This window comes from Rhinoderma darwinii, chromosome 1 (assembly GCF_050947455.1).
Source record: "Rhinoderma darwinii isolate aRhiDar2 chromosome 1, aRhiDar2.hap1, whole genome shotgun sequence".
In the NCBI taxonomy this organism is placed as follows: Eukaryota; Metazoa; Chordata; class Amphibia; order Anura; family Rhinodermatidae; genus Rhinoderma; species Rhinoderma darwinii.
Window position 1 is genome coordinate 406672862 of NC_134687.1, and position 20972 is coordinate 406693833.

The following is a 20972-nucleotide window of genomic DNA, read 5'->3' on the forward strand; positions in this document are numbered from 1 at the left end:
TCTTGATATAATTTTAACTCTTTAGTGTTGTCTGTCTGTTTGATACATAATAAAAGTTATATTTTAACTGCCTTTACTGACACTTATCGACTAGTCGACTGGTGGCTGGGAAACTGGGACTCTGTGCTTTGGCACATTTCTCTTCATTGTCTAATTATCCCTGCCAGCCACTAGGGGGTCTCCTTTTTGCTTTTTTTTTTGCATTTACAGCATGGTTCCTCTTTACTGGTCATGTCTCCAGCATAGCTCTACCATAACGTAAATGGAGACGAGATAATGTGGTGATCGATACCACCTTGTCAGAATTTTTACTAGTAATTTTCTTAACTTATGCAAGCCAACATCATTTCATAGACCTAGAGCAGAGGTTTCAAGCACGCGGCTCGCGGGCTGCATGTGGCCCCTGGGGCTTTCATCTGCGGCCCGCGGGACACAGAGCCGCTAGTACAGACTCTGCTCCGGGACTCTGGAATTCCCCGACATCGCTGTCCACATATGAACAGCGATGTCTAAGTCTTCCCCAGAGCGGAGTCCCGGGCAGAGCGCTAGTATAGCCTCTACTCCGGGACTCTGTGGAATTCCCTGAGATCGCTGTCCATATATGGACAGTGTGTCAGGGTCTTCCCCAGAGCAGAGTCCCGGGCAGAGCGCTAGTATAGCCTCTGCTCCGGGACTCTGTGGAATTGCCTGACATCACTGTCCATATATGGACAGTGTGTCAGGGTCTTGCCCAGAGCGGAGTCCCGGGCAGAGCACTAGTATCGGCTCTGCTCCGGGACTCTGTGGAATTCACTGACATCAGTGTCCATGTTTGGACACACGATGTCTGGGGCTTCCCCAGAGCGGAGTCACGGGCAGAGCTCTAGTACAGGCTCTGCTCCGGGACTCTGTGGAATCATCTGACATCGCTGTCCACATATAGACAGTGTGGTCAGGGTCTTCCCCAGAGCGGAGTCCCGGGCAGAGCGCTAGTATAGTCTCTGCTCCGGGACTCTGTGGAATCTTCTGACAGCACTGTCTACATATGGACAGCGATGTCTGGGGCTTCCCCATAGCTGGAGTACCGGCAGAGTGCTAGTATAGTATCTGGGACTCTGGGGAAGCCTCTGACATTGCTGTCCATACATCGACAGTGATATCAGGGGCTTCCCCAGAGCAGGAGTCCCAGTGATGTCAGGAGCACAGCTGGAGTCCCAGGAAGAGCCTACTAGTGCTCTGCCCGGAACTCCAGCTCTGGGGTTGCCTCTGACATCCATGTCCATATATGGACAGTGATGTCAGGAGCAGAGCTGGAATCCCAGGCAGAGTGCTAGAAGCAGCTCTGCTCCGGGACTCCAGCTCTGGGCAAGCCACTGACATCACTGTCCATATATGGACACTGATGTTAATGGCTTCCCCAGAGTTCCGGCGTAGAGCCTATACTAGTGCTCTGCTCCGGGACTCCGGCTCTGGGGTGGCCCCTGATATCACATTACGGTCCAGGAGAATCCCCTGACATCACTGTGTATGGACAGTGAGGCCAGGGGCTCCAACAGTAGATGAATCCCCATCCAAAACGTCGGCAGCGCTCTGGCTGGGGATTCCACTCCTAGAGAGAGCCCCAATGGAGCTATCTACTTGGGGTTTGTGTGGCATTATCTGCAAAGGGCACTGTGGCAGCATCTGCGGAGGGCACTGTGGCAGCATCTGCGGAGGGCACTGTGGCAGCATCTACAGAGGGCACTGTGGCAGCATCTAAGGAGGGCACTGTGGCAGCATCTACAGAGGGCACTGTGGCAGCATCTACAGAGGGCACTGTGGCATTATCTAGGGGTGTGTTGCATTATCTACAGAAGGCACTGTGGCATTATCTACAGAGGGCACTGTGGCATTATCTGCAGAGGGCACTGTGGCAGCATCTACAGAGGGCACTGTGGCAGCATCTACAGAGGGCACTGTGGCAGCATCCACAGAGGGGACTGTGGCAGCATCCACAGAGGGCACTGTGGCACTATCTAAAAAGGGGCTGCCCCATCTTGACATGTGTGTCTGCCAAACGCTGCCAACTGAGCGGCCGGACTGCATTTGGCGACACTTAAACTGGAAAACTGGATTGTTGAAATAAGCACAAGGAGAAATCTCTCAAATTTTAAACCTAGCGGTATTATTATAGTAATGTGGTATTATTATTATTATAGTAATATAGTGTTATAGTAGTTCAAATAACTAATTGATTAACAATAATTTTGTATTGTATCAAATTTGAAAGTAATGCGGAAGGTCGACTTCCAATTTTTTAGTACCCGGCCGAGTATGAGATCCCTGACCTAGAAGAAGGCATTTTTCTAGTCTTATTTGGCGATTTCTGTACTTAGCTCCCGTTCCTAGGATGAGATGAATATAGAAGCTGCTATGTTGAGACCATCCTGCAGAACCTTACAGATTATAGACAAAACATGAGTAGGAATTGAGATTTGTAACAGAAATGTTGTGGTGGTGAGGGTAATCCCAAATTCTTAACCAGGTATTTGTATCTCCCGTTCTCTATAGCAACTAAGCCCTATTCACTTGAATACAGCTAAGCTGCAATATCAAACACAACCCCTGGACAAGAGTCAAGAGTGGTGCTGTTTTTGGTAAAAAGCAGACCTATTTTACAAGCCCTTTAATTACACAATAGTTATTTGAGTGCAACACAGCATTATTTTGTGCACTTTTATTATTAATGTTTTATCATTACATTAATGAATGTAAGATCTCAATGTCTCTAATGGATTGAGCATTTAAACTGGTCATGTAAGAGTGACCCTAGCATCTATACCCTACTTAATAATTTATAGTCAAGAAGCTGTCTCAATAGCCTAGTAGGGGAGTGCTATAAATTTGAGGCTTAGTGATAGCAAATAGGCTTGGCCATAGAAGGGTTTGATAAATATCTTCTCACTATATTCCAATGTATGTATTTACGAGGCCATGTTGTTTTCTGCTTATTGCATACTATTTTACTGTATGTTATTTACTGTATCATATTATATATCATTAGTCCTCATCACCATATCTTCAATGATTTATATATTTTTCAACGAGAACTTGCTTGTCCAAGTGCTGCTGGCAAGCCTCCAAGGGATTGAAAGAATATCTTTCTCCCTTTTATTTTACATTTAGCCAGGAGAAAATTGCTGTGAAGCATACATTACAAATGTAAGCATTATGGAATTATCTCGCTCTTTTCTGGTATTCGTATTTTATCGATAACTATCAAAGGAATTACTAACTGAACAGTCCTGCACTTGACATTTTGAGGCAGAAGAAATTACTGAAGAAATGAATTCACATTTAAAGGCAAATTGCTGAATTCATTCGTTTTTCATCTGAAAAGGGTTAAGCCATTAGGGTGACTGAGGCGAAGTTCACACTAGCGTTAGTATACGTTTACCTCTCTTCCGTCAGAGGAAGAGAGAATCGAAAGATGAAACTGAAAACAACGGTTCCGTTAGAATTACCATAGATTTCAATGGTAATTCTTTTGTTTCAGTTGCTTTCCGTTTGTCTCCATTCGCTAGGTTTCCGTTTTTTTCACGGAAACAAAAGTTTTGCAGACTGCACTTTTGCATCCGTAAAAAGAAATGGAAACCTAGTGAACGGTAACAAACAGAAAGCAACTGATACAAAAGAATTACTATTGAAATCAATGGTAATTCTAACTGAACCGTTGCTTTCCGTTTAATCTTTCGATCCTCTCTGCCTCTGATGGAAGGGAGGTAAACATATACTAACGCTAGTGTGAACTTAGCCTTACCTCTAGTATTTGTAGTTATAGTAGCCTGGAGTTCTAAATGGGGTTTCCCCGGACTATAACATTGTTGTATCCTTAGAATAGGCCATCAATGTTTGATCAGTGGGAGTCCAAACAATAGGACCCTCGACAATCAGCATAATGAATGGGCCGCAGAGTTCCTGTGAGCTAGTCCGTACGAGAGCTTTGCTTGGTACTGCAGCTTGTCCCATGTAAGCACCCACAAGCTACTGTGTAAACAATGAAGGGGACGTGGCACTCGCAAGAGCACTGTAGCTCCTTTAAGACTGGTTCACACGTATTGTAAATACTGCAGCTTTTCTGCAACGGATTTCATCGCGGAAAATCTGCAATGTATTATAGTAGCAACAAAGTGAATGAGATTTGAACTCTTCAATTCTCATCCACACGCTGCGTAAAAAAAGGCCAAAAAAACTTTCAGAAATTGATCTGCGGTGCGTTTTTTTTCATCCGCAGCATGTCAATTTATGTTTTGAAATCACTGCCTTTCTGTTGCAGGTTTTCCCCATTGAATTCAATGGGGAGGTAAAACCTGCAAAAAATAGCAGAGGTTGTGATTTTTGCGGCGGAAAAGCTGCGATTCGACCACAAAAATCGCAACTCAGGAAAAAAAATAATCTCATACTTACCCAGATTTCTATGCTCCTGCATCCAGCCCGGCCCCCAGGGATGACGTTTCATCCAATGTGACTGCTCCAGCCAATCACAGGCTGTAGCAGTCACATGGGATGAAACGTTATCCTAGGAGGCCAGGCTGCAGGACATTAGAGGGACGCGTCGCCATGGTTACCGCCAGGGTAGGTATGAACTTTTTTTTTTTATAGCGCTGCTTTCCGCATCCCCACCATTAACACCTTAAATGCAGTGGTCAAAAGCGACCACTGCATTTAAGGAGCTTGTAGCTAATCGCCACCCTAGCGACAAAATCGGCAACAGGAGGCCTAACACTGGCCTACCGGTCTGCCTAGTACAGAGGCCTCTTAGAGCCCGTGTCATCAGCGGTAGGTGTCAGCTGTATGTTACAGCTGACACCCTGCTGCAACGGCAGGGACCGGAACTAGCTCCGATGCCTGCCAATAAACCCTTAGATGCAGCGATCCAAAGCGATCACTGCATCTTATTGGTTTGTAGCCAAATCGGCACCTTTGCAATGCGATCGCAGAGGTGCCGACGGCTACTATGGCAACAGGAGGCCTAACATTGGCCTCCTGGTCTGCCATTACAGAAGCCGATTAGGCCCCATTTGGAGGTGGAGCCTAATCTGCTTGCTGTCAGTGAACAACTGACAGTTCTAATAAATTGCACTACATAGGTAGTGCAATGTATTAGAACAGCAACCAAAAAGTTGGACCTTCAAGACCCCTAGTGGGACTAAAAAAAAATTTTGAAAAAAGTTGTAAAAAATCAAATAAAAGTTTCAAGTAATAATATAAAACACAATCGTCCTTTTTCACTTATCAAGTCCTTTATTATTGAAAAAAATATATAAACCATACATATTTGGTAACGCCGCATCCGTAACGGCCTGAGCTATAAAAGTATTATGTTATTTATCCCGCGCGGTGAACATCGTAAAAAAAAAACAAACTAAAAAACAATGCCAGAATTGCTGTTTTTTGGTCACTTTGCTTTCTGGAATAAAAAGTGATCAAAAAGTCGCATATTTTCAGAAATGGTACCTATATAAACTACAACCCGTCCCACAAAAACAAAAGCCCTCATACAGCTCCGTAGACGAAAAAATTAAAAACGGTATGTGTCTCACAACATGGCAACAGAAAAAATACATTCTTTTTACAAAGTTGTAAAACATTAAAAAGTGCTATAAATTTGGCATCGCCAGAATCTCACTGACCCGCAGAATAAAGTTACCATGACATTTGTAATGCATGGTGTACACTGTATAAAAAAGAACTAAAAAAACTATGCCAGAATTGCTGTTTTTTTGGTCACCTTACCTTCCAAAAAACAAGATAAAAACTGATCAAAAAGTCGCATGTACCCTAAAATGGTACCCATAGCCCGTCCTGAAAAAGTCGACTACGCTATTGATTCCGTCAAAACGATGGAACCCTTGCACAACTGAGACAAATGGAAACCATTTGCATTGGATCCGTCACCATTGAAATCAATGGTGATGGAAACGGAAACCTTTGGTTTCCATTTGTGTCAGTCAGGGTTGCATTCCGATGGAAAGCTCAGTCGGAACAGGACCCTGGTGCAGGTGTGAACGAAGCCTTACTCTTTGTTACGAACCATACTATTTATTTTCCAGTCCTCATACGTGAGATCCAGAGGTTTAGTCAAGTGAGTAATTTCAAAGTGAATTATACAAAAAACGGCAGCCCTAAACATCTCCCTACCTGTTGATCTGCTGGATCGCCTAAAAACGTCCTTCTCATTAAATATTTAGGGGTTCAGATTCCTGGGGATTTGGCAAACCTATTTTCTCTTAATTTTCCTCCACTACTCCAACGTACTCTCAAAGACTTACAATTCTATGACCGAGTCCATCTATCCTGGTTTGGCCTATTGCATGCTATCAAAATGGATATTGTACCACGCCTCCTATTTTTATTTCAGGCTGACCCTGTTCTTGTTCTGGGGACGTTCTTTAACCCCTTAATAACTGGGCCTGAAAAGACCTTAATGACCAGCTCAATTTTTCTGTTTTTGTCTCTCTACCTTTCAGCAGCCGTAACTTTTTTATTTTTTCATTGACGTGGCTGTATGAGGCCTTGTTTTATGCGAGAGAAATAGTATTTATTTCCCCCACAGTTTGGGGGTAAAATATTTTCGGCATAGTTTTTCTTGTTTATTTTTTATCCCGTTCACGTTTCACGCTAAATAACCATTAGATTAATTCTTCAGGTTATTACGGTCATGTAGATACCTAATATGTGTAGGTTTTTTGTTTTTATTTAGTGTAGGGGCAATAAAGTGTATTTTATGCAAAATAAAGACTCTTTTTGGGACTTTTTTTATTTATTTATTTTTTTTGTTACTTTTTTTTTTTTAATCCCAACAAGGGATAACTTTATTTGTAACTTTTTTTTTTTTTCACTTGTAATTTATTAGCATACTCCTGTATGCTAATACATTACACTGTGTCACTATGACACAGGCTGCTGATCGGGCAGCACATAGTGTGCCCGAACAGCAGGGAAACGGAACAGACAGCCCTGGGGTCCTTTGTAGTTCCCCAGGCTGACTGCAGAGGGATTCCCCGGTGTTTGATTGCATCACCGGAATCCCGGCGATGCAATCAAAGAGGGGAATTCCCTTTGATTATGCCGCGGTCACGGACCACGGTAATCAAAGGGTTAAACAGCTGGGGTCCGAATGTTTGCCTACCCCAGCTGTGTTCAGGAGGCTGCTCTAAGATCAGGAGCTGTTAGTTATAGCTCCTGCTTAGAGGATGAGTGCTCACAGGAGCGCTCATCAGCCTCTCCTACAACGACGCAAAAAGACGTCGTTGTAGGCTCGGGACCTGCACCGCCTGACGTCAAAAGACAGTGGGCGGTCAGGAAGGAGTTAAGGCTGGGTTCACACGACCTATTTTCAGACGTAATAGAGGCGTTTTTACGCCTCGAATTACGTCTGAAAAAACGTCTCCAATACGTCGCCAAACATCTGCCCATTACCTTCAATGGGCTTTACGATGTACTGTGCCGACGACCTGTCATTTTACGTGTCGCTGTCAAAAGACGGCGGGTAAAATTACAGCCTCGTCAAAAGAAGTGCAGGACACTTCTTGGGACGTAATTGGAGCCGTTTTTCATTGACTCCAATGAAGAACAGCTCCAAATTACGTCCGTAAGAGACGCCCCACAAAATGCGAGTACGAGCAATTACGTCTGAAATTCAGGAGCTGTTTTCTCCTGAAAACAGCTCTGTAATTTCAGACGTAATTGCAGTTATCGTCTGCACATACCCTTAGAGTTTGCAAGGTGCCTTTAACAGATTTGTCTCGTCCGAAGCTAAAAGGAGGCGCTGGACTTCCTGATCTCTCCCTATACCATTAAGCCACTATTCTCATGTGAATTGTCGACTGGTTTCACAATACTGTAGTTCTAACAAACAATGGGTTTCGATTGAACGGACCATTGCCGCAATCTCCCTCAGGTCATTGCCATGGATTCTGCCTGATCATAGACTAGCCCTTTCTACTTTCCCAGTACATACCCAAAATTTCCTTACTCTCTGGGATAGACTCTTAGTTCGAAAAGGCCTATCACGTAGACCTGGGCTTCTTAGCCCCTTTTTTGACAATCCAGAATTTCCACCAGCTGTACATAAGAATAGTTTTTTGATCTGGTTTTCCTCTGCTGACACTCGGTTATGCCAGGTGTCGTCGGATGATGGACGGCTACCCTCTTTTTCTGAACTGCATGGGACCTGTCCTGGGAGGACTCTTTCTTGGCTTGAATATGCTCAGCTATCCACATTTCTCCGTTCTGCCTTACCTGGAGGGCTTCAACTGATCACAATTACCACTTTTGAATCCATATTACTCCAATCGTCCTTACCTGGCTGAGTAATATCCACGATATACTCCCTGGTCTTGGAGACCTCGGCGGACCAGCCTCCTGCATACATTTGCGCCTGGGAACAGGAACTTGGGGTTAGCCTGTCAACAGTGGACTGGGATCACATTTTTCTTTTGACTTACAAAATGTCTGTGGCATGTCATGCTCATGAAAATAATTTTAAGATACTGACTAGGTAATATCGCTGCCCTCAGATCTTACACAATATGTATCCTGATGTGTCTGACATTTGTTGGCGTTGCAGCGTGGAGACCGGAACAATGCTACATATTTGGTGGTCCTGCCCAGTATTGCAGACCTTCTGGAAGGCTATATTTGATATTTACGCCTTGGTTGAGAGATTTCCCATGGTACACACTCCTCAGATTGCTCTTTTGTCTCTGATCCCTTGTCCCCTACCGGGCATAAAAAGAGGACTTCTTAGACACTTCCTGACTGCGTCTCGAACCTTCATCCCCAGACATTGGAAGTTTCCTGAGTCCCCCACAATTAAAGAGTGGGTGGTTGAGATGGACCTTCTCCGCAAAATGGAATCATTCATGGCGAAAATAGAGACCACTCTGCTCGAATTGTGCTTCTTTGGCATGCATGGTCCTCCTTTAAATCGGGTCCACATTTTGTTACCTGGTTGGGAGGAAATTCACCATGTCAGTTTTCTGACATACGCACTGTCCTTTGGATTTGGACCCCCATCTGGTATTGGGATGGCTTTCCTTACTCCCTGTATCCTTTCGTTCTTCCTTACTCCTCACATATTTATGTTTTGTTTCCTATTCTCTTCCCTCTTTTCTTTTTTTTCCTCCCACATTCCTATCCCCATACCTTACACACTTTTGCCCCATGCTGCCTTTATAATGCGACATTTATGTGTGCTGATTTGTGCGCTACATTATATCTACTACCTTTTGCGTATTTGTACACTTTTGTATTCGTTTTGCTACCATTATTGCTCTATATATATTGATATGTGCATATTTGTTTCTAACTTTTGTATTTGAAAAGTTTACAAATAAAAATCAGATTATGTAAAAAAACTCCAAACAAAACTACTACCAAGCAAAATCCACGCTCCAAAAGCCAAATGGTGCACCCTCCCATCACCGTCCTACACTGTGCCCAAACAGCAGTTTACTTCCACATATATGGTATTGCCAAACCCAGGAGAACCCTTTTAACAATTTTTGGGGTGTGTGTCTCCAGTGGCACAAGCTGGGCACAACATATTTGACACTGAATTGGCATATCTAGGGAAAAATTGCAATTTTTACTTTGCACCATCCCCAGATCATTTATGAAAAAGACCTGTGGGGTCAAAATGTTCACTACATCCTTTGATAAATGCCTTGAGGGGTGTAGTTTCCAAAATGGGGTCACTTCTCAGGTGTTTCTTTTATTATTTCACATCAGAATCCTGCAATTGTGAACCAATACTGTGTAAGTCGCCAAATTAGGCCTCAATTTCTCATGGTACTCTTTCACTCCTGAACCCTGTCGAATGTCCAGGAAAAAGATTAGGGCCACATATAGGGTGTTCCTAAAGCCGGGATATACATCATAATAATTAGAGAGCTGTCTTTTCATGGTGGCACAAGCTGGGCGCCACATATTGGCATATCTATGGAAAAATTGCCATTTTCACTCTGCAACATAGAGTGCGCTCTAATTTCTGGAAAACACCTGCGGGTTAACATGCTCACTACACCACTGGGTGAATACCTTGAGGGGTGTAGTTTCCGAAATGAGGTCACTTCTTGTGGGATTCCACTGTTTTAGAACCACAGGGGCTTTGCAAATGCGACATAGTGCCCAGAAACCAATTCAGCAAACTCTGAACTCCAAAAGCCAAATGGCGCTCCTTTCCTTCTAAGCCGTGTTCCCAAACAGCTGTTTATACCCACATATGGGGTATTGCCGTACACAGGAGAAACATTGGGGTGCTTTTTCTCCTTTTATTTGTTGGCTAAATAAAAAAATTTGGAACTAAAGCTATGTCTTCTTGGAAAAAAATGAAATTTTTATTTTCACTGCCCAATTCTAATAAAATGTATGAAACACCTGTGGTATCAAAATGCTCATTACATCCCTAGATTAATTCCTCAAGGGGTGTAGTTGCCTAAATGGAGTCACTTTTGGAGATTTTTCACTGTACTGGTACCTTAGGGGCTTTTCAATTGCGACATGGTGCAGAGAAACCAATCCTGCAAAATCTGCGCTCCAAAAGCCAAATGGTGCTCCTTCCCTTCTGAGCCCTGCCGTGTGCCCAAACACCAGTTTATGACCACATATGGGATATTTATGTACTCTAGAGTAGTAGCTTTACAAATGTTGGGGTGCTTTTTCTCCTTTATTTGTTGAGAAAATGAAAAATTATGAGCTAAAGATACGTCTTATTGAAAAAAATATATATTTTTTTATTTTCACTGCCCAATTCTAATAAAAACTATGAAACTCCTGTGGGGTCAAAATGCTCACTACACCCCTAGATGAATTCCTCAAGGGGTGTAGTTTCCTAAATGAGGTCACTTTTTGGGAGTTTCCACTCTACCTTAGGGGCTTTAAAAATGTGACATGGTGCCAAGAAACCAATCCAGCAAAATCTGTGATCCAAAAGCCAAATGGCACGCCTTCCCTTCTAAGCTCTGCCGTGAGCCCAAACAGCAGTTTATGACCACATATGGGGTATTTACGTGCTCTGGAGAAGTTGCTTTACAAATGTGGTGGGGTTTTTTCTTCTTTATTTCTTGTGGAAATTAAATTTTTCATTTTCACATCCAAATTCTAATAAAATCTATGAAACACCTGTGGGGTCAAAATGCTCACTACACCCATAGATGAATTCCTGGTGGGGTGTAGTTTCCAAAATCGGGTCCTTTTTGGGGTGTTTCTTTTCATTTTGGCATCACAAGACCTCTTCAATCCTGACATGGTGCCTAAAATATAATCTAATAAAAAGAAGGCCCCAAAATCCTCTAGGTGCTACTTTGCTTCTAAGGCCGGTGATCATGTGGGATATTTCTAAAAACGAAAGAATCTGGGCAATAAGTATGGAGTTGCATTTCTCTGGTAAAACCTTCTGTGTTACAGAACAAAATGGATTAAAATTCCCTACATTGCTTTAATTCCTGTGAAACGCCAAAGGGGTTAAGAAACTTTCTAAATGCTGTTTTGAATACTTTGAGGGGTGAAGTTTTTAAAAAGGGGTGATTTATGGGTACTTTATAATATATAAGGCACTCAAAGCCACTTCACAATTGAAGTGTAAAAATACCCTTTTGAAATTTTCTTGAAAATGTGAGAAATTTCTGCTAAAGTTCTAAGGGCCTGTTCACATCACCGCTTGCTTTCCGTTCCAGGGTTCCATTGGAGGTTTCCGTTGGGTGAACCCTGCAATGGAAAGTGAAAGTGAAACCACAGCTTTCGTTTCAGTCACCATTTATATCATTGGTGACGGAAACATCGCTAATCGTTTCCGTTCGTCACCATTCCGGCAGGTTTCCGGTTTTCCGACTAAATCAATAGCGCAGTTGACTCCGCTATTGATTCCGGTGTTAAAACGAAAACCTGCCGGAATGGCGACGAACGGAAACCATTAGCAATGTTTCCGTCACCATTGATATCAATGGTGATGGAAACGGAAGCTGTGGCTTCAGTTTCACTTTCCGTTGCGGGGTTCACCCGACGGAAACCTCCGATGGAACCCTGGAACGGAAAGCCAATGCTGATGTGAACAGACCCTTAGCCTTGTAATGTCCTAGAAAAATAAAAGGATGTTCAAAAAACAATGCCAATCTAAAGTAGACATATGGGAAATGTTAATTAGTAACTATTCTGTGTGGTATAACTGCCTGTCTTACAAGCAGATACATTTAATTTTTCAATTTTTTTCTCAACATTTTGGTGTTTTTCACAATTAAATACTGAATGTAGCGACCAAATTTTACCAGCAACATAAAGTCCAATGTGTAACGAGAAAAAAATCTCAGAATTGCTAGGATAGGTAAAAGCATTCCAAAGTTATTACCACATAAAGTGAAACATGTCAGATTTGAAAAATTAGGCTCTGTCAGGAAGGCCAAAAGTGGCCAAAGCGGGAAGGGGTTAAATACTGCTAGAGCCATAACAATGTAATTTTTCTGTCAACAAAACAGTATGAGAGCTTTTTTTTCTGGTATTGTATTGAGTTGTATTTTTCAATGGCACAATTTTAGGGTAAATATAACTTATTGATTAACTTTTATTAACTCTTTCTGAGGAGAAATGGAAAAAAACAGCAATGTTTTTTACGTTTTAAATTTACATTGCTCCTTATACGGTGTAATCAAAATGTTACCTTTATTCTATGGGTCTGTACGATTATGGCAATACCAAATATTTCTAGTTTTTCTTTTGTTTTACTACTTTTGTACAATAAAAACCTTTTAGGGCCTGTTCACATCAGTCAACTACGCTATTGATTCCGTCAAAACCACGGAACCCTGTCCCAACGGTGAGAAACGGAAACCTTTAGCAAAGTTTCCGTCACCATTGAGATCAATGGGGAGGGAAATGGAAGCTAAGGTTTCAGTTTGCCTTTCCGTTGAGGAGTTACCCTGACTGAAACATGTGACGGAACCCCTCAACGAAAGGGCAACGCTGACGTGAACACAGCCTAATTCTTCAATTTGTTTTTGCATTACCGTATTCGAAGAGCCATAACTTTTGTATTTTGATATAGCCATATGTGGGCTTGTTTTTGTGGGACAATAGGTAGTTTTTTTGGTACCATTTTGAGGGAACATGGATTTTATTGATTAACTTTTATTATTATTATTTGGGAGGAGGGATAGAAAAAAAAACAATTCCGCCGTTTATTGTTTGGGTCGATACAATTGCGGCGATACCATACATATGTATCTTTATTTTTTGTTTACAGTTAAAAACACCTTTTTAGGGTCAGTTCACATTGAGTTTTTTTGGCGCTGATTTTGAAGTGAAAACCGTTTGAGATTGCGAGATCACGCTGTACTGTGTGGGTAAGCACCACAGAAACTTTAGCGAAGTGTCGGGAGTGTGAATAGACATCACATCCTGGCTGGAGGCAATGTCTATTCACTCTCAAGATACTTTGGTAAAGTTAATGTGGCAGTATGTGACAGCACAGCGTGATCTCGCGAGATCACGCTGTGCTGTGAGTACAGCTAAGCATGAATGAAGAGAAGTGTATGACGCTGATTGGTCATTGATTGGTCAACGTCATACACTTCTCTTTACAACGCCTACTTGGTAAAAAGTTAAAAAATGCCCAGTTGTCTATTAAGAAACTAATTAGCATAAATCTAAATTTGTTCATAACGTGCTCAAAAATGACAGTTTTTTAAAATAAAAACCACTGTTGTTATCTACATTACAGCGCCGATCAGATTAGGTAGGAGACAGAGCACTTATAAACTGGAGACAGAGCCTCTTCAAGTACAATCATGTTCTAATGGTGCATAGTCCACATAATAACATCTTTATTTAACAATTGTGATTATATACAGTATATTGTGTAGCAAACAAACAAACAAACAAAGATACAACTATACAACAGCAGGGTGTATATATATATATATATATATATATATATATACACACACACACACACACACACACGAGTCTACACAGACACACATTACTGTCAGAGTGAACCAGCCTTTGCGCCTCCCTCTCTCTTCCCTCCTGATGTGTCTCAATGTCTCTTTTTGCTTGTCAGTGCTGCTGATGCTCATCTTCAAGCTGATTCTGCTTCTGTAGCTGCACAACAAGCTCTGGAAGCTTTTCGTACTGCTCGAATCCTCTCTCATGACCTGGAGGAACTGCTGGAAACACCAAGTGAGCACATAATCAAGTGAAATACATTTGCATGCACACAGAAAATATTTGGAAACACTAGCTTGGACAATTTGTATATGGACCAGTTTCCGTCAGCCAGGTTTATAAATCAGGGTGTATAAAGGTTCCAGTCTGGTAATTTCATCTAAACAACCATTGGAGAAAGTGCATTAAATCTAACATAACGAAATATGAATGTCACTTAAGACATCCAATCAAATACTTTTATTTGTACTAATTGTAAGAAATGTCTTAGCAACGGTGTTACAGCCTCCGCTAGATACATTTTGACGGTTGGACATTTTTTATACCAGGGAAGTCAGTAGACTCTACCTGGGGCACCATTGGGCACCGGAAAGGGTAGAATGCAGATGGAATTAAATATGGTAATGGCAGGCCCGAATAGACCCAGCCCACCAGACAAAAGACCAAGGGCATGTTCCCTTGGTTCTAGGTGCCAGCAATGCCACTGTTTTATATACATGAAATGTAATAGGAAGTAATGACGAGGCCAGTATTTAATTTCTGAATTTGTTTGCAACATGTCTATTTCTTTACAGGTTCACAATGTGTACAAGATGAGGAGGCGCACAGTGCTGAAGGTGATATGCCTTGGCTTAGACAGTGTCCCACTGAGATGTGTAATGACGGAACACCTTTGTCTGACCAAACTCCAGAACCAAGCTTGCCTCCCAGCCACCCTGACACTCCCCCAGGTCTGTTGTGCAGCCATCTTAGAGATGTGACTCCGTGCCCCCCCATCCAGGAAGAAGATTCTCCTTCTCAGGTGGGAACCCCTGCACATGTTGTTGATCACCCAGTGGAACAAGAAACCTTTGAACCCATGCCTGAAAAAGAACTAAATAACGTTTCACCCAGCATACAATGCATGGAAGAACCAGTGGATATAGGGGGGACACATGAGCTCCCCCCAAAACCTCGTATGCAAATGGTGAGATTTCTTTTTGGATCTGATATCTGTTCTTGTGTTCTCTATGCTTTTTCTCCATCTGTTTACACTTTTCCCTTCATGTTTCTCTCTCTGATATTAATCTTCCTCTTCTGCAGGATGCTGACCCTCTTGTGGTGGCTGTCGTGCTGTTTCTCGATGTTTCGCTCGCATTCCTCATCTCGTATTTTCTGACATGAGATGAAAAAGTGTTCTTTTATGACACTCTCTCACAAAGTCTCTCCTATCTGTCTCTCCTTCTCTACCTCTCTACCCCTAATGTTTACATGAAAAGGGCTTCTCTCTCTTCCTTTCTCTTGTCTCTCATCCTATCGTTTTGTCTCACACTGTTAAAACCTCTTCATTTCTCTCTTTTGCTGGCAACACTTCTAAATCTGTCCTTTTTTTAACCCTATCAACTGTCTCTGTCAATAAGGCCACACAACTGTTAAAGCCAGTTGCAGAAATCCAGTTGGTTTAGGGTTAGTGCACTACAAATTTGTCACCTGGATGATCCGATATGTCCGTTTGGCCATCAGATTGACAATTTTTTTAAATCTTTTTTTTAGATCGATCAGATTTTGATCATGAGGTCACACATGACAAAGCCACGTACTTGGCATATATTGAGCAAATACCGAAGTCTGATGGAAATCATTGATTGTGTAGCCAGCTTTAAAGCAGAACTGTCAGGTTTCGTATGCTCCCCTATCTGAGCATAGGATAGAGGGGGAGATGCTGAGCCTGGGTATATATAGCTTTCTATAATAAGATTCAGTATTTTTATGTAAAAAGCTGTTTAAATGCTACAAGGACTCAAAGAGAAAGCCTGAGAGACTTGCTTCCCTCCGCCCACACAAAGTGATTGACAGCTCTTCTGTATGAGTTTGTATACATAGAGTGCTGTCAATCCCTCAGTGTGTAGTCCGGGGTAGCAGGACTCACAAGCTTTCTCTATGAGCCCGGGCAGAAATGAAAAAGCTTTTTACATGAATATACTAAATCAATAATAGAAAACTATACATCCGCAATCTTAGCGTCTTCCCCGCCTATCATATGCTGCCCTCAGATAGGGGAGCGTATGAGACCTGTCAGATCCACTTTAATATTAGTAGTTCCATCAATCCTGATTACAAAAAAAAAAAAAAAAAATGGACTATGACTGTTGAAACTCTTTTACCAATTGTTTTATTTGTGTTCTTTTCTTCTGTACTGTTTTCTTCATTTCTTCCTCTTCTCTTCCAATTAAGTATGCTTTCAAGGAATGTGATGATCCTGTTTAGTATATTTGCAGATATTTATTTTCCATTGCAGTAGAATTTTTTATCTAAACTCATTCCTTCAACAGCCTCAAAATCAACCCACCATGGATATGCGCTCCCCTGCCTGCATCACTCTTTTGTTAGATCCTTTTTTAGTGCTTCTCACCATGCCTCTTATTGACTTTTACACGTCTTGCCATATTGCCTGACCCCTTGCTTTAATCTATTACCTATTTATCTCCTTTAATTGCCTTGTGCCCCTGTTGCCTCATATTTTATGCCCCCTTTTCAGAGCATGCACTTCACTCCTATTTTTGTAGCAGTATTTTGCCTTTGACTGAACCTGAAAGATGCAAAAAATTATAAAATTTAAAATAAAGCTAAAATAATAAAACTTTAAAATGTTATAAAATTTGTAAAGCGAAATATCTTTGGTCCTTTGTATAAAAAAGCGGATGTTTCTAATTTATGGTTCCATTCACCACACTGGATGCAAGAGTCAGGCCCCATGCACACGACCGTAATTTCGTCCGTAATTACGGCCCCCAATTACGGCCCAATTCAGTTATATTGACCGCGGACACCGTTCCGTATCACTACGGATAGGTGTCCGTGCCGTAGAACTGTGCCGGGAATTATGGAGCATGTCCGTTTTTTCGTGTATTGCGTAAATACGGGGGGTCGTCGGCGGGTCGTGATTACGGGCACGACCTTATTAGGCTGTGGAAACTCTACATAATGAAAAGCAAATATTTGCCAAATGCAACAAAACAATATTAATGGAGAACAGAAGTAAGTATATATGTAACATGCATACTAGAACATGGTGGGAAAAAGTAATTTATTAAGTGTATAGAATTCATAGCTTATTCTATTTTGAGAAAATAAAGCACTCACCTTTTGAGAAGTATATGCAGGTACATATTTTCCAATAGACTATCCTGAGATTTCGTTCATAGTTTAATTAGACTTCTGCTTGATGATAGCCCAAAATAAAAATTTCCAGCATTGCAAGGAAAGTTAAGGAGGTATTTACTTGCTTTGCATAACCATCATTTTGTTAATGTTTTATTGTCACTTCTAAACATTCATCCAGCTTTTTTATTGAACGACAACGTGTATGATACAATAATGAAGTCAAAAATTGAGTGTGTCAGCCGGGGTATACAATGCTTTAGTTCACTTAGGTGGATGGGTTTCATTTTCCATATTATTTAGATAACAAGTGTCATGTTTTTTTGATGGTGAGGAAGAAAGGAGAATGTTGTACATACTACGAAAAAGAGGATAAATATCATATATATAATACAACACTAAACACAAAACATTTGAGGTAATCTATGAAGTAAAAAAATGCTGAAGCACCATGTTTATATGGTAACAAGCTTGTAGAAAATAACTTAGTCTGAGTGAAGTATTTCTGAAAAATCGCTGACTGGAGAGCCATATCTCATGGTTTCTACCAGGCAACTGAGGCTGGTGGTTGGTACCTCAGCTTCAAGCAAAGACCTACTACTAAAAAGGTTAGTACAGGAAGAAGAAAGTAAAAAGTATGGTTTGTGGCTCAAAGTCTGGCTATAGTGTGGGGTAGAACTAATGCTACTAGAGGTCAGAGATTGAGCACTGCATAAACCACGGAGCATCCGAGAATCATGGTAAAGATCATGGGATGGACATTCTATACATTTTCAGTGGACTCTATATACCTAACTGGAAACTTGTCCAGGGCCGGATACAGGATGTGCACCGAGGCTGACCTGTCCACAGAGTTTAAGGCAGCACAGAGTATTTCAGGAGCCACGTTCTGCTCCCGTAGGTAAACGGGGTAGCAGCACTGCGAAGACCGCACAGAGAATTCACCGGCGGTCAGGATAGAACGTAGCAGCTAGATGAGGGGAACACACCCAGCTGCTAAGTGAGACACAGCAGGGCGCGCTTCCAACACAACCGTGCTGTTAGCTATACAGCTGACGGCTGTCAGCCGTGCAGTAGGATCTTGTGCGGGGTGGTGACTTGCCAATCATGTGAAGGTGTTCTTGAGGACAGGAGTGGAGGAGAGGTAACAGACTGAGAGCTACGTAATGGTAAGAGCAGAGTTCACAGCAGCACAGAATATTTCAGGAGAGGAGCGTGCAGATGTTGAGGAGTGTATGACGCGGACTGGTCACTGATTGGTCAGCGTCATACACATAAACACGCCCAGTTAAAAACACAATACACGCCCAGTTGGACATAACGAAAAAAAAAACGCCAGTTGTCCATTTCAAAGCTCATTTGCATAAATATAAAATAGCTCATAACTTGGCCAAAAATGAACGTTTTTTTTAAAAAAACAACGTTGCTGTTATCTACATTGCAGCGCCGATCACATGCAATAGGAGATAGGGGTTTGAGAATCTGGTGACAGAGCCTCTTTAACCTCTTAACGCCGAAGGACGGATATATCCGTCCTCAGCAGCTGCTAGTTCGCGCAGGAGGACGGATATATCCGTCCTGTGATGGCGCGGGTACTGCCAGTGTACCCACGCGATCAGCGGCAGGAGCACGGCTGTTATACACAGCCTGGCTCCTGCTGCAACTGCCGGCATCGAAGCGCGCTCCGATTCCGTCAGTTTAACCCATTAAATGCCGCTGTCAATAGTGACAGCGGCATCTAATGTGTTTGACAGAGGGAGGGAGCTCCCTCTGTCACCCGATCGGCGCCCCCGCAAACAAATCGCGGGTCGCCGTCGGGTTTTCATGACAGCCGGGGGTCTAACAAAGACCCCCAGGTCTGTCTTCCGCAACTGCCTGTTAGGCGATGCCGTAGGCATGACCTAACAGGTTGCCTGTCAGTTTTACACTGACAGGCAATAATGCTTTGGTATACTAAGTATACCAAAGCATTATATATGCGATCGGCACATCGCATAGTGAAGTCCCCTGGTGGGACTAAAAAAAAATATGTCAATCAGTTAAATAAAGTTTGTGAAAAAAAATAAAATAAAATTACAGTGAAAATCAAATAAAACTACTTTTTTTGCCCAAAAAGTGGTTTTATTTAGTAAAAGTGTCAAAACAAATCACACATACACATATATGGTATCCCCGCGATTGTAACAACTTGACCAATAAAATGAACACATTAATTAAACCGCCGGATGAACGGCGTCCAAAAAAACCGCAAAAAACAACGGCAAAATTCGCTCTTTTCTCCCATTCCCCCCATAAAAAATTAAATAAAAATGAATCTATAAGTCCTATGTACCCCAAAATAGTACTAATGAAAACTACACATTGGCCCGCAAAAATCAAGCCCACATACGGCCACATTGACGGAAAAATAAAAACGTTACGGCTCTTGGAACGCGGCGATGCAAAAACAAGTAATTTTTTTCTAAAAGGGTTTTTATTGTGCAAACGTAGAAAAAACATATAAAACTCTTACATATTTGGTATCCCCGTAATCGTGCCGACCCATAGAATAAAGTTAACATGTTATTTACGCTGCATAGTAAACGGCGTCAATTTATAACGTGAAAATTAATGCTGGAATAGCTGCTTATTTTCAATTCTCTCCTAAAATAAAGTTAATAAAAGTTAATCAATATATTATAAGCATCTAAAAATGGTATAATTACAAAATACAACTCGTCCCGCAAAAAACAAGCCCTTATACGGCTATGTCGACGGAATAAAAAAAAAATTATGACTCTTGGAATGCGACCGTGAAAAAACAAAAAATAATCCTTGGTCATTAACGTGCAAAATGGCCCGGTCATTAAGGGGTTAAGTCTTATTTTGTTTGGTACATCATGATTTCATTTACTTTGTCTATATTAAGCAGGCCTTATGCTCGAGATTTTTGACGGCCAAAGAGGTAGACTTTTCGTGATATGAACAAGCATGACAGACGCCAACCGAAGATAGAAATCTGTGGAAAGTTGATCTGTGTTAGTTTTTTTTAGTTGTTGTGGGGTGCAGTCCTTGGAGAGTTTTCACATTGAAACGACAGATCTGCATCCCATCAATAGAAACCCAGACCAGGCAACAGATCAAGGCAGAGATCTATCGCTGCAGTTCAATTTGGACTAATGCCGATGTTGTCCAGAAATACATCCTTTACAGATCAACCATGAATGAAAAGTCAGATTTGTTTCTTGACACAGTGGCCGTAGCTCGAATACCTGCATTCTCTCATCATGTGCTACCTGGAGCAGTATGGGGGAAAAAGTTGGAAATTGGAGTTTTCTCTCAAGTACAGGTATGTGGATTACTTTGGAAGGCAAAGGAACAAGGTAATAGTAACAAGGTAATAGTAATGAGCAGGACCAGGCTATATGTGCTTCATACGTATGTTAACCAAGGGATCTCTTCAGGAATGTGCAGCTCGGTCAGTCTATAGCATAGTAAACTCTGCCTCTCGGAGACAGTTTGTTTCATTAACCATGTATGAATGGGGCCCTTTGGCGGACAAGCCAAGTGAATTATTTTTCAAATTGTTCTCTTATCTCAGAACATCCATCCAGGTAAGTAATAAAAACTGCAAACTCTTACTCTACTTAACAGCATTCAGTGATGAAATG

At 41.9% G+C, this 20972-nt stretch overlaps 1 protein-coding gene across 2 annotated transcripts in view; it reads left to right on the forward strand.

The window, feature by feature from the left end:
* The window catches only part of JPH4 (junctophilin 4), a 48637-nt gene extending 31564 nt beyond the window's left edge, over positions 1 to 17073 (forward strand). The window contains exons 4-6 of one of the 2 annotated variants that reach the window (XM_075828922.1): positions 14078 to 14196; positions 14757 to 15148; positions 16494 to 17073. In XM_075828922.1, the coding sequence (XP_075685037.1) occupies positions 14078 to 14196; positions 14757 to 15148; positions 16494 to 16616 (634 nt within the window). In that variant the 3' untranslated portion in view covers positions 16617 to 17073. Of the gene's footprint in view, positions 1 to 14077; positions 14197 to 14756; positions 15149 to 15264 lie in introns of both variants that reach the window. The other variant, XM_075828923.1, reaches the window with a different exon arrangement.
* Positions 17074 to 20972: the final 3899 nt, after the last annotated feature.